Source organism: Podarcis bocagei (genome assembly GCF_964188305.1).
Source record: "Podarcis bocagei genome assembly, chromosome: 14".
Taxonomy (NCBI): Eukaryota; Metazoa; Chordata; class Lepidosauria; order Squamata; family Lacertidae; genus Podarcis; species Podarcis bocagei.
In genome coordinates, this window is record NC_138139.1 from 45,632,086 (window position 1) to 45,646,680 (window position 14,595).

General features: G+C 43.1%; 2 protein-coding genes across 2 annotated transcripts in view; one reads left to right on the plus strand and one right to left on the minus strand.

Annotated features, from left to right (window-relative positions):
* The window catches only part of OTOA (otoancorin), a 44,126-nt gene extending 31,150 nt beyond the window's left edge, over window positions 1-12,976 (minus strand). The window contains exons 1-10 of the mRNA XM_081169811.1: window positions 10,721-12,976; window positions 8,968-8,996; window positions 8,845-8,875; window positions 8,723-8,750; window positions 8,139-8,226; window positions 6,649-6,780; window positions 5,458-5,693; window positions 5,021-5,124; window positions 1,003-1,109; window positions 265-404 (exon numbers count right to left, since the gene is read on the minus strand). Of these exons, the coding sequence (XP_081025937.1) occupies window positions 265-404; window positions 1,003-1,109; window positions 5,021-5,124; window positions 5,458-5,693; window positions 6,649-6,780; window positions 8,139-8,226; window positions 8,723-8,750; window positions 8,845-8,875; window positions 8,968-8,996; window positions 10,721-10,910 (1,085 nt within the window). The 5' untranslated portion in view covers window positions 10,911-12,976. The remainder of the gene's footprint in view (window positions 1-264; window positions 405-1,002; window positions 1,110-5,020; window positions 5,125-5,457; window positions 5,694-6,648; window positions 6,781-8,138; window positions 8,227-8,722; window positions 8,751-8,844; window positions 8,876-8,967; window positions 8,997-10,720) is intronic.
* The window catches only part of IGSF6 (immunoglobulin superfamily member 6), a 35,523-nt gene continuing 21,888 nt past the window's right edge, over window positions 961-14,595 (plus strand). The window contains exon 1 of the mRNA XM_081169750.1: window positions 961-979. The gene's annotated coding sequence lies outside the window, so the exon portion shown is untranslated. The remainder of the gene's footprint in view (window positions 980-14,595) is intronic.

Genomic DNA, 14,595 nt, shown 5'->3' on the forward strand with positions numbered 1-14,595 from the left:
TGCATTTTTTTATTTTTTTTCTTGTTTTCTTTTTTTTGTAAAATATGTTGAGGTTGCTGCTGTTGTTGTTTACAGTCAAGCAGTGTAGAGATTTTATGAAATAAAATAAAAATAAGAGGACCCATCATATAGCACTGTGGGGTCCAGAAGAGAACAGTTTTCCCATGACTTGATAACAATCCTTGAAACACTTAGCCTCATCTCTCTCCTCCTCACCACCATGCTCAACTTTCAAAAAATACAACCTTGAGAAATATGACTTGCCTATAGAGCGTTGAGGTGTTTCTCATATCAAATCCTGATGCATTTATTCTTTCCAAGAAAGCCAGCGAAAGATCCGGTGTGATATCATACACGGTATCAAGCTGTTTTGTTGCATTGTCATAACTGATGAACAATCTCATCTAATTAGAAGAGAGATTAAAGGTGTGTTATCAGGACTGAACTCAGCAGTATACACTAAATGTTCATATTCCATATGATACCTATCTACATCCCCTCCACTGCTCCCATTTCCCTCAATCTCTGCCCAGCAAAGAAGAGTCTTGCATTTTAGAATGCTCTTGATAAGACCTGTTGCCTTGGCTAATTGGATTTAACAACTTATGTGTTCTAAACAGAACACTGTTTTTAATAATAAAATAAAATATCTACATTTATATTTTGTTTTCCTAAGGAGATCTTACTTTTGTTCAATGTTTGTTTTATTAAACAATAAAAGTGTGTGAGAGCCAGTTTTGACCTATTATAACTTCAGGAACTGTTTTTTAAAAAGTGAAGATCATTACAGTTCTGTGGATTTGATTACTGCTAGAATCTTGCTTTCTTTCATGAGTGATATATCTATATTTCTCTCTCTTTCTCTCTCTGTGTGTGTACTCAGAACTCAAACTGGTACTGTGATTGAAATCCAGAGTAGTACTTGGAGCCATAAGAATGACACCAACCGTGCCTTATATATTCCAAAACCAATATTCAGGTGAGTACTTCATCATTACTTACTTCATTAGGGTTAATTTTTGTGATTTCTTCCAGTGGAAGGTGAACCATATATCTTCCTAGAATCCACAGGTTGTCTGCACTGACCCACGAAGTAGAATTCTCCGGTTCTGGGGACACCACAAAAGAAAAATGCTCATAGCCAAGTGAGCATTGTTACTACTATAAACGAACAAGTTGGCCTTGCAACAAAATGTTACGGTGAAAAGTGCTTCTATTCAGGGCTCTAGCCAGCCAGCCAGTCATGCCATTTTCAGTGCCCTCTCCTCCCAGTTTTCTGGCCAGCTGTCAGTAAACATTCTGCAACTGCTGTGCATGACCTACAGTGGTGCCCCGCAAGACAAATGCCTCGCAAGACGGAAAACTCGCTAGACGAAAGAGTTTTCCATTTTGGAGGTGCTTCGCAAAACGAATCTCCTATGGGCTTGCTTCGCAAGAGGAAAATGTCTTGCAAGTTCCTGCGGGTTTCTTTTCCTCCCCCCCTTTTTTCTAAGCCGCTAAGCCGCTTATCAGCTGCTCCGATAAGCTGATAAGCCGCTAATAGCGCTAATCCGCTAATCCGTCAATGGGCTTGCTTCGCAAGACGAAAAAACCGCTAGACGAAGAGAATCACAGAACGGATTCTTTTCGTCTTGCGAGGCACCACTGTATTCAGTTTCCCTCTGATTTGTTGGGGGGAGAAAATTTATTGTACATTTGCAAACCTTGGGGTCCCCACTCCCACAACAAGCCTGCTGATACCCGCCAGGCACTCTTGTGCATGGGGATCAGGGCCGGAATTAGGTCTGGTGAAGCCCTAAGCTACTGAAGGTAGTGGAGCCCTTTATATGTCCAGCTGTCCTTTGTCAACAACAAATTGCCGCTTTTGTGTGTGTTGAATATATGCTATATGGTAATTTATGGGCCTAATAGGTATCTAAAGCCATTTGCACATAACAAAATATGCATTTTATCAAAGTAATTGTTCAACTGAAATACAATTAAGAAGTATATTAATAGTGAAATAATTATTAAGCTCTAACTTAAAATGATTGAGTGCCCATTACTTACATCATAGGAGCCTACACAACACAAAACACTGCTGCTGAATGTAGGTTTTATTTTATTTGTTTTTTATTTTATATTTTGGAAATGTACATCTAGGTTTTTTTCCTTTAAATTTTCTTGGGGGGCCCCCAAGAGAGTGGGGCCCTAAGCTATAGCTTGTTTAGCTTATACATAAACCTGGCACTGATGGGGATGGTATCATTTTGGCAACGTAAGGAACAACCCTTAGATAATTAGTTCACTATTAGTATACAGAATATGCAACCTAAAGTCAAAACTTGGGCAGCTGCATTTTGAACTTCCTTCAAAGGCAGTCCCACAGGATTACAGTAATCCAACTGAGCAGATCTCCTCATTTCTTTGGAGGCAGGGTGATTGATTCCAAGGGCAGATTTCAACCAGCAGTGATCTATAGCTTTTGCTCTGGAGCCCTCTGCTGGATTCATGTGCAGTTCTTCCTGCCATAGCTCCTAGCATTGATCTAGATATGCTGTGTAGACTGTTGTATTGATCCGTCCCAGGAAACAGTGTCCAGAATCCATATGTCCATTGGGAAACATATTTCCCAATAACAGATTATCTTCTACCTCATTGCAATCTTGTAATTCTTAGACAATTGCCTACAATAAACCATGGCGTGAAAGACACGGTTATTCCCCCAGAAAGATAAACAAGAGGATTTTTCTCTGAGCAGCCGGAAGAGGAGAGGCATGCAGAGGTCAGAGTAAGGATTTTGAGCAGAGGGAGGTCCATTTGCCATCATTTGGCTACACACACCAAAGGGAAGCTACCAGACCCTCCAAATGTCCTTATTTTCCAGGGATAGTCCCAGATTTACAGAAGCCGTCCTGGTTTCTGATTTGATCCCAGAATGTCCCACTTTTCCTTAGGGCATCTCTATTTTCATCAGAGAAATGTTGGAGGGTATGGAGTTATGTGACCCCTGAGCCAAGGAGATAAGTAACTATACAACCTTTAGAAGACACCTGAAGGCAGCCCTGTACAGGGAAGTTTTAAAAATAATATTTAACCACTGAGTCTAGGATTTGTCGATCAGAAGGTCGGCGGTTCAAATCCCCATGACGGGGTGAGCTCCTGTTGCTTGGTCCCAGCTCCTGCCTACCTAGCAGTTCGAAAGCACACCCAAAAAGTGCAAATAGATAAATAGGTACTGCTCCAGCGGGAAGGTAAACGGCGTTTCCGTGCGCTCCTCTGGTTCACCAGAAGCGGCTTAGTCATGCTGGCCACATGACCCGGAAGCTGTCTGTGGAAAACGCTGGCTCCCTCGGCCCATAGAGCGAGATGAGCACCGCAACCCAAGTCATCCGCAACTGGACCTAACGGTCAGGGGCACCTTTACCTTTAATATTTTTATATATGTGGGAAGCTGCCCAGAGTGGCTGGGGCAACTCAGTCAGATGGGTGGGGTATAAATAAAATAAAATATAATAATAATAATAATGGAATAGGACATCCCTATTTTCATCAGAGAAATATAGAAGGTATGCACTACACCCGATGTAGCCTGGAGCAGGGTGCGTGGAGTGCATGGAATGTGTGGAGTGCAGTTGATTGCTAGGGCTGCCAGGGCTGACCTGAATTCTCCAGATTTGCTGCTCCCCCACCACCTGCTTCATGGCAGAGGGAGGGCTTGAATCACCAAGTGGGCAATAGTGCCTTTAAAAAGAATGATTAAGAAGACTGTGCATGCAGCTTGCAAGGAGCTGGCTGAAAATTATTGCATAGACTTACGGTATCTAGGGTCACTGACATGCTCTCAGAGACTGTGGTTGATGCTTAGCTCCAAGTGTCATGCTTAATGACATCACCAGGAACTGCCTGCTCACCGTGACATCACTGGGGGCTATCCCCTGTGGCATCCCCAGAGGCTGCTCTTAGGTTTCAGGTTTGGGCTCTGAAATCTCAGGGTCTGGGGTGCTCCTGACCCAGCAACCCTATTGATGGCTGAATGGGAGACAGCTAAACCCTAGAGAGTGAGAGGCTAGGGCGAAGTCTTCAGGTTCAGGGGACAAAATGGCTGTTGTATCTAAAAGAGCAGAGACAAAATGCCCTCTAGTCAATCCCCATTGATGGTGTTATGTACTAAGCTTGGATCCTAGAACAATAGGCAGGTAGGATCCTAGAATGCAACAACTGATTGGCTTGCAGGAGAAGACCAATCAGGCTCCAGGAGGACGTTAACCAGCCTATTAGGCTGGTAGGATCGTAGAATGCAACAACTGATTGGCCTGCAGGAGAAGACCAATCAGGCTCCAGGAGGGAAGCAGAATCAGCCAATCAGACGGGATTCATTGTGTAAATAATGTACATAAAAGCCTGAGATTTGGGGGGAAAGTCAGTCACTGTTTTACAAGCTGCAGTAAAGAGCATGAAACCACTGCAGGACTCCGAGTATATTTCAGATGGGGAAAAGGCACCTAGATCAGTTCCAATATAGCACATTCACTCCTGGCGAGAAGCTCTTTTCATCCCTCCTTTGTTCAGAGAGAGAGAGTGGGAGGGTGGCCAAACTTGACATCCAATGAAATTTGAGCATGTTTAAGCAGGGTGGGGGGTGTCAATGCAGAAGAGGCAGGGCCAATGCAATCAGAAACTCAGCAGCAGTCACCTGTGCATTATAAATTTTTGAAGGGGTATTTCCTGTGATTTTTGAAAGCACCATATGAGGAACAGGTGAGTACATTGGGGCATATGGGTGCCACATTGGTAAGCCCTTAAAGCAGTAGGTCCCAATTAGTTAAGTACTGTGGAACCCCTGTTTTTCAAGAGTCAAGCCACGGACCTCCTACTTTTGAAAATGTTTCTATCTCTCTGGTAGTTTTTGTTATGTGAATGGTGCCACGGACTGCCTGGGTGGGTTACACAAAACCCCTGTGGTCCTCCGACCACCACTTGGGAACCACTGCCTTAAGGGATGTATATGGCCCCTGTTGGTTGCTGGTATTCAACCTACCACTGGTATTGTAGGATTTTTGTAGGATTTGTGTCATCCAATCGTATAGAGCCCTTTGTGCATTTGCTCCTGTTCTGTCATACAGGTCTCTGAACACAGTTGATCTGAAAGAGAAAAGCAGCACACAATGGATGGATTTGACTGACTTTCCTTTCATTAGCCTGTCAGCCAAAATTCTCCCTCCCTCCCCACCCTGCTCTCACCCTTAGTCAAAATATTCTATATTTGTGAATTAAATCACCCAGCACATTTTTATAGGATTGAGGGATTGCTTTGGTTGACTTGCTATTCATATAGGTTATTTCTATACTGATGTTGGTATTCATAAGCATTCATATTCATATAACTTGCTATTCATATAGGTTATTTCTATACCAATGTTATAAAATAAAACCACTTGCTACCTTAAATTATTTACAGCCGGAAAAGTAACTTACAGGTTTCGAAAAGCATCTTCTTGCAGATCGTTTGGGAGCCTTGCTATGGTGTGGCGTTGCAGGTAGGTCATTGATGATGCCTGAAGGACCTGGCTTAATATGTCCACACATTCCACAGCGTTCAGCATCAGGAAGCACCTTTCCAGAGTAATGAGGAACAATGTCCTGTTTCCTGCTGGACTTTGGAAAATCCTCTCTCTTATGCCGGCCAGATCGATAACAATATTTCCCAACTCCTGAAATCAAAGAGTGCAGCTGTATCAATGGCTATTGGTCATAGGACGTGGTCATGCAACAAACCATTGCAGGTGTTCCAGCTAGTCAAGATCTTTTGCCACACACACCTCTTTAGATGGGTTAAAAAGGTAAAGGACCCCTGGACGGTTAAGCCCAGGCAAAGATGACTCTGGGGTTGCGGCGCTCATCTCGGTTTCAGGCCAAGGGAGCCGGCGTTTGTCCACAGACAGCTTTCCGGGTCATGTGGCCAGCAGGACTAAACTGCTTCTGGCATAATGGAACACTGTGACAGAAACCAGAGTACACGGAAACGCCGTTTACCTCCCCGCCACAGTGGTACCTATTTATCTACTTGCACTGGTGTACTGGTAATGATGAGGCTGCCACCAAAAAACCACAATGACATAAACACTGACTTGCAAGTAAGGAAGAGGTCAGGCTAATAATGGCACAGGTTCAGCAGCAAGCACAAGGTCCAGAAGTCAAGATTCTGAGGTATATGAGCAAGCCAGGAAGTTCATAACTGAATGGAAGCTACAAAGATGTCCCAACAGATGACACGTCCCCTCCAGCCAAGCTTTTAAAGGCCTGTGGAGTGAGCTCATTCACGGGACTCTCTCGCCTATGGGTCTACTCCAGGTGCACACCTGCACTCCTTCTGGGCAGATGCACCTGATCCCACATCCAAAGGCTGTGCCTGCATCTCAGTCTCCCTGCCTTCAGCTCTGCTGCCAACTACTCCTTTTCAGACCTCCTTCTGGCTGGTCAAAGCCCTCCTCCTTCCATGATGAGGCTCTGCTCTCTGCTGGAGGGGCAGAGGAGGGAGCTGGGACCTCCATCTCTGACATGTAGAGTCACAAGGGGAGCACCCGGTGATGGCACCAGCGTATGTAAAAGAGAATCTAGGCCAAGACTACTCCAGTTTGCAGCATGCTTTAACCAAAACCGATTTACCAAATGTTCCTGCTTGCTGCTGAAGAGATACTTCATTGCTGTTTGAAAATGTGGATGATTCATCTGTCGAAACTCTGACAGCAGCACTTTGGGGTGGTATAAGAGGTTGCCCAGGTAATTTTTTACAGACACCTGAAAAACAGGGTAGAGAGGATGGATATAACTCATTCAAATATGATTCACCTTGGGGTTTTTTATGAACTTGCACACTGAAGAGTGACACAGTCATAGATCGGGGCGAGGATCAATTTTTTTCTGCCAAGGCCCAGGTCCAGATCTGTCAAGGGCTACATACTAGAGCTAAAAGTGGGCAGGGCACTCCTTCATTTTTTCTCTTTTTCTGCAGTCCTCTCTCTCTCTCTCTCTCTCTCTCTCTCTCTCTCTCTCTCTCTCTGCCACCCACTTTCATCCAATTTCTCTCTCCTTGCCATGCATTTGAAATTATGCTGTGTATAACATTTTATTAATTTTCAACAATAACAAAAATAAAAGCAGTAACAATAACAATATGAAAACAAAACAAAACAAATTGACTTCCCCCTAGTCCCTTCCTTGGTTCCATTGTTTATCATTGTATGTGTCCATTGAAAAGCTATAAATCATTTGAATTGCTTATGGTCCATTCATAATTAAATTACAAGTATTTTCTAAACCCTGCTAATGTATTAACCTGTGTACATTGCTTCTGTATATATGCAATAAAGTCCTTCCAATTTACCTTAAATTCGTTGTCATCTCATTGGCATTTTAAATTGGGCTGAGGACCACATCAACTGAGGCTCAAAACCCAATGAAATCCTTAGGGGTGGGGAACCTCAGTCCTGTGGGCCTATGGGCCAAATATGGCCCTCTAGGCATCTCTGGGTGGCCCTTGGGAGCCATCACCAGCCCTGCTCTGTGCCCTCCTTTGATTGCTTTTGCCTGCCTGGTATCTATCCTTGAATTGCGATAATGCGTTTGGAAAGAGCAGATTCAATAGATTTGGCTTTTAACATGAAATTAATATAATTTCTTCCCCATCTCTATAGCTAACTCAACAATTTTTCATTCCTAAATGTACATCCAAAACAAAGGTAGTTATGTTCCAAAAGTCCAGCCAATTGTCACAAAATCCTGACAAGCATTCTGAATTTGCATGCAATCTCTAGGTAGGGCTGGGAGAGACCCCTCTCTAAAATCCTGAAGAACTACTGCCAGGTATTGTAGACAGCCCTGAGTTAGATAGGTCAATGGTCTGTCTCAGTATAAAGTAGCTGGCTACCCTCCTTGTTATGCTGTGAGTTCTTCCAATGAAGAGCTCTGAAGAACTCAAAAGCTTCCTACAAATTTGTGACGTTGTCATCCGTCGTCATATAGGTATTTGCCCAACGCTGAGGTTTGGAGTTTAGGAATGTTTATTTATTTTTATTCCACCACTCACCACCACCAGCAGCAGCCTACCAAACCTTACTGAAATATTCTAGTAGCAGAGATATTAGAGTGATACAAACCTGTAGGCTGCTAGAAGTAATTTCAATATCCTGAGCATGGAGACTTGCCATGATTTGGTCAAGCAGGTCAGTTGTCCACATGTTAGTGCTATAGAAGAAAACAGAAGCAAAAAAAGTATATTCAATAATTTGTTCTGAAATTGTAATGTTTCTATAACTAGTACATCCTCATACTAACATAGCTCTATAGTTTGCATTACTAGGTACTATTTACCTTTAACAGCATTGATGTTTGGATGTCAAGTGTCATTATGAATCCAGGTGATGGGCCAAAACATGTTTTTGGTGTGACTTTGCCCCATTTGAGGCCAAACTGGGCCAAACTCACAAATCTCACTATCCATTTACCGTATTTTCCCATGTATAAGACGACCCCTATTTTTTGAGCCCAAAATAAATAATTGCAACATTCCGTGTATAAGACGACCCCCAATTTTAAACAATTTCTTTGGGGGAAATATAGTCTTATACACGGAAAAATACAGTAAATACCACATTTTTTTTTTGTTTCTACAAATTCCCAGGTAGCCCAAGACACTCTCCACTATTCTACCATACAGTAAAGAACACTAATCAGATATTACCTTTGAAAGTGAAGTATATCAAGGAGAGCTAAAAAGGGGGGAAACAATCCAAAATGTTAATACTCTCTTTCATATTATAAAGTGGATTTTTAAAAATAAATGCAAATATAGTCCGCAATTACCATTTAGATACTTTCCAGCTATGACTTCTTCCTTAAAAAAAGAGATAGAAGAGGACAAAATGCATGCAATAACAAGGATTGTGGAATGTAGCTAAAAATATCAAGTACCGTAAAAATACTGACCACGGTTCTTTGCAGCTGTGGAGGCAGATCTGAAGGAGGAAACAGTACAAAAAAATGTTAATAGAAACTGCTTTGACTGCACTGCTGTACGCATACTGACCTGGGAGCAAGTCCCATGAAACTCAATGGAGCGTACTTCTGAGTAGACAGGCATAGAACTGCGCTGCCAGAAACACAGAAACTAAGACATCATGAACATTGTATATATTAGTGATATCTGCTAATACTGTATTGGCCCAAATATAAGCCGCACTTTTTTTCCAAATTCCCCCCAAGCCGCCGAATTTTATAGGTGCAGCTTATTTGCAGGTGCGGCTTATATTCGGGCCAATACGGTATAATGCAATTCAAGTAAAGGTTTGGGAAGGAGTCTAAGGGTGGCCAGAGAAATTAGATCATTTTGCAAAAGATTCTGCATATTTTTTTAATACGATACGATACGATATCTTTATTGTCATTGTCCCTTGCGGAACAGTGAAATTGAAAACTATTTAATGATAGAAAAAGAACACCCAATCTACTATATATATTTTGGAAAGTAGTTTGTCTGTCTTCCTGTCCTCTAGAAGTTTGTCTGCCTCTCAATATATAATCACCAGACTTGCCACAATGACTCCTGATATGGGGAAGGTGGACTGTTACCATTTGGGCACCCGGTGCTATTTTGAAATGCGAATTCAGTATGCTTTCTCCCATTGACTGGCTCTCTGGATATCGTTGCCAAACTCAGCATGAGGATTCACAAGGCAGGGGTGGCAGTCTTCATTGTTCCTTGCATGCCGGGCGCCATTTTAAATCAAGATGGCTGCCAAGGTACTGCCATCGAAAGGGGAAAGGGGGGCAGAAGTGTACAGGGAGCCTCCACCGTTGCTGAGCAGTAACACTTCGTCAGGGAGTGGAAAGAGTGAGGCCTCTGGTGAAGCGGAGGTAGAAAGGAGGGGCGAAGTGAGGCAAAGGTTCACAGAGGTTACTGTGGAGCCCTAGCACCTCGCCTAGTCAAGATGGTCGGGAAACAGACATGCCGCTTTTGTCGCCTAGTTTTTGCAAGGGGGACAAACGTAAAGAAAGGAGGTGGAGATTTGGGGTATCTAAGTTCTTATGCTGGGGGGACGGGACAGGAAGGAGCCACTCCCGGAATCTGCAAGTGACTGAGACAGACATGAACTTTGGGTTTCTGCACTGTACATAGTTTGCACTAAATGAAACCTGTAAAAAGCAGGTCGGAGTCCTGGCTGTTTACTCGTGAGCAACCACCAGCACCCCTGACAATGGCAGACCAAAATGTGACGTTGGTGTGACTTTGCCTGATTTTTGGCATGATGGGTCCAAACCCACAAATTATACTGATAAAAAAGCCACAGTATTTTGGGGTTTCTACAAATTACTGTGCAGTGCCAGTAACTTCTAGCTGGCAGGAAATAATTCTTTTGAAAACTACCGCTTTATGAAAATTAGCTCTGTGAAAAAGACATATAATTTACACATTTAAATGTTCCTGCTCAAAAGAACATCTCATCTCTTAAACACTATCCAGCCTTTTCAATGAGGGCAGTTCAACCCTCAGTCTATTCAGTGGAATTGCCGCCATTTATTTGTTTGTCTGTCTCCTACTTCATGAATAGGATTGCACTGCCCTTATTTTAGTAGGAAACTTGCTTCATTTTCCTCAGTATTACTGGATTCCACTTTAATAGGCCGTAAATTTCTTCACCGACAGTATCTCCCTGTGACACACAAAAGTATTTCATCTTACCTTGACTGATGTTCTGATGACTCGAAGCCTCTATAGGATTTGTTAACATCAAGAAGAAAAATATCCTCAGGGTTGGGGTCATTTTCCCTGTTGCCTTATGGTGTTGAGATAGCCAAAAGAAAGAGGAAGAAAGAGGTTTCGCCCAGCTTTGTGATTTGAACAAAATAATATCTGCATTCCTTGTTGCCATTGTAGTGTTGCCTGATTGTAAAATTTTGGTAGTTGTTGTTTTTTTTTAATTGCAGCAAATTTAAGAGCTTGGACACACACAGTTTTTTCTTTCGATGCTTGATGTTAGCATATGTTACTCAGGCTCCATCTGCACAATACATTTAACGCGGTATCGTACCACTTTCAATAGTCACGGCTTCCCCACAGAATCCTGGGAACTGTAGTTTGTTAAAGGTGCCGGCCATTGTCTGGAGACCCCCTTTCCGCCCACAGAGCTCTAATCCCCAGAGCGGTTTAACAACCGGTCCCTCTTCTCGTCCTACTAGCCTCGGTGGGCACCAGCCACTACGACCCCTTTCTCTCTCAAACTGGAGGGAATGTCTCTCCTAAAATGGTCCTGGCCACGTGCAACAAGGGTTTGTATTACCACGACCAGGGCCAGCCGAAAACATTTTGGCACCTGGGGTGAACCACAAAATGGTACCTCTCTCCCTGCCAGGGAAGGAGGAGTGAGTGAAAATATATGTCTGGAACAATTGGCGAATGATGATCCACATCAGGATCTGCTGCCTCTGTGTATCATGCTGCCTGAGGCAGTTGCCTCACCTCGCCTCATATGTGGGCTGGCTCAGTCTACAACTAAAAAAAAGAAAAAAGATATGAGGATCAACTTCCAGCGCAGCTTTCTTTGTGAGTTAATTGTGTTTCAAGGACCTGCCCCTGGCTTTGTACGTGTAAGATCCCAGGCTAAACCAAATTCACCTGGCTTGATCATTTTTTCCAAATGTGGGCTGGCCCTGTTATTTGTTTATTACATAAATTACTGCCACTACTCTTCAAACAAATTGCCCAGGAAAGTTTATCTATCTATCTATCGATCGATCCATCCATCCACCCATCATAAAAAATTAAACAGCTGAATAAGACAGTTTTACCATTTCCTGCAAGCCAACCTGAACAGGATCAAAAATATCATGGAGCTTAAAGGTAAAGGACCCCTGGATGGTTAAGTCCAGTCAAAGGTGACTATGGGGTTGTGGCACTCATCTTGCTTTCAGGCAGAGGGAGCCAGCGTTTCTTCACAGACAGCTTTCCAGGTCATGTGGGCAGCATGACTAAACCGCATCTGGAGCAACGGGACACCGTGACGGAAGCCAGAGCACATGGAAATGTCATTTACCTTCCCGCTGCAGCTGCACCTATTTATCTACTTGCACTGGTGTGTTTTCAAACTGCTAAGTTGGCAGGAGCTGGGACAGAGTAATGGGAGCTCACCTTGTGGCGGGGATTCGAACCACTAAGCTTCTGATCAGCAAGGCTCAGTGGTTTAGACCACAGCGCCACCCGCGTCCCATGCATCATGGAGCATAAAATAACTTCAACAATAGTGTGATTGAAGATTATGAGCATCTGATCTTGGGAACCAGCTTGATTTATTAGACCCATCCATCTTCGCTGTGTGGAAAAGCTACCTGTACTCCCCTTTCCACTAGTCCATGGGGAGTTCTCCAGTACATCTGTGTCATTCATAGGTATTCAGTTTCCCTTACAATGAACTCAGTTGTACTTGTTTCTGCCTTTGCCCTATTAATTTGCATGGCACGGCTTGCAAATCCAGTCCTCCACTGACAGATTCAGTCCTCTGCCTTTCCTGCTTTTCTGCATTTTAAATTTTTATTTAACCAGATTTATATACCACTTAATAAAACAACAATAGCACTCTAAGTAGTTTACATGAAATAATATAAAGTATTCAGAAGAAAATACCAGTAGAATCACCAGACTTGCTTTTAGACGTTATCGAAATATGGATAAAATCAACACAATTGGAAGCAAATGTGCTTCGTAAAAGTGGCATGCCAGTGTAGGCTTGCCTAAACCAAAAGGTTTTGAGCGGATGTCAAAAATGGTGCAATGAAGGCTAATATCAATAGACTGGGAGCTCCAGAGAATAAGTACTGCCACATTAAATGACTGATACCTCTCAAGGGTAGAACAAACATACATGGTGCTCGTAAAAGTGCCAATTCTGCAGATCAAAGTGGTCAGAGTGGACTCATCTTTCAAAGCAATCCTGCAATCCTATGCATGCTGCATGCTTACTTATGCATGCTTCAGGTCCTGTATACCTGAAGGAGCGTCTCCACCCCCATCGTTCAGCCCGGACACTGAGATCCAGCGCCGAGGGCCTTCTGGCGGTTCCCTCATTGCGAGAAGTGAGGCTACAGGGAACCAGACAGAGGGCCTTCTCGGTAGTGGCGCCCGCCCTGTGGAACGACCTCCCATCAGATGTCAAAGAGATAAATAATGACCTGACATTCAGAAGACATCTTAAGGCAGCCCTGTTCAGGGAAGTTTTTAATATGTAACGCTGTACTGTTTTTAACACTGATTGGGAGCCGCCCAGAGTGGCTGGGGAAACTCAGCCAGATGGGCGGGGTATAAATATTATTATTATTATTATTATTATTATTATTATTATTATTATTATTATTCATGTTTATAAGTTCCACTGAGTCCAAAGAGACTTACTTCCAAGTAAGCAAGCCTGGGATTGTAGCCTCCCTTGTTCACTCCTACTGTTTTCCTTTATATTTCATTGTATAAAATTTCCAGCGACAATAAATAAATAATGGGCTTGAAATATAATTGTTAGGGTTGTTGATGTGACACAATTCCTACAATTAGCATTTTTAAAATTTATTATAGTAAATAGTCCCTGAACTGGGAGAGGGAGCTTTAACCCTTTGCCTCTTGATGGGGTTTCAAACCCACTTTTGACTCCTCTCCAAGCCTGCTGTTTGCATTAGAATGAAAGCTTCTATTGGCACAACAGTGGGAGACAAATACCGGTAGTTGTAAGCCATCCAGAAAACTTTATGTTATGGGGGTGGCACTGAATGTCACAAACAAACAAACAATTGACACCTCTAAGATTTCGGCAGGCATTGCTCCCCATTTGCACACTTATTTCTTTTGCTTTTGCAACAGTGAGGACTAGAATCTTGTTTTGTTTTAAAACTGTGCATCAAAGAAGAAATCCCGAGGCTGTTCCAAATCACAGAATACACAGGGGAATTTCTTTTTTTAAACAAAGGAAGGGAAAAAAGCACCACACACAATCCAACTTGTACTCAGAAGACCTATCAGGTTTCTTCTCGGCGATTATTTTGATAGCAGATCCTGAAACAAAGAAGGTAAAACTACTGCAAGCTTTTATTTGCCTTTTGAGTTCAAAGCAGCAGTGGGAATGAATTCCTAGCCTTATCGCTGGATTGTTTGAGTGAAACAGTGCCCTGGTGGAAGCCTTTGCACTGATCTCCAGTTGGCATTACAACCCAGAAGCAACGATAAAGGTGTACACAGAGAGAGATACCTGTCCTCAGCATCTCCCAGATGTGATTGCCAGTGAGAAGGAGCTCTCAAAATTCTGCAGGGCTGGGGTGGTGGAGGGAGTGGAGGGTGGGGGGAGAGATCAGTTGAGAGGGCTACTTGCTGTACTTACTAGTAGCAATTCTGCTTTGCAGCCATGGTTGTCCCACCCATATATCTGTGCCAGGGCAATGTTTCCCAAAATTCCCCATCCACCACGGACCACCTGAAAATTGCTGCAGGTCTTGCCCTGCACACAGAACGATTTTCCTGCTTGTTGTAGCAATTGCGATGAACTGCGCTACTTTTATTTCTTACACATTGTGTATTGC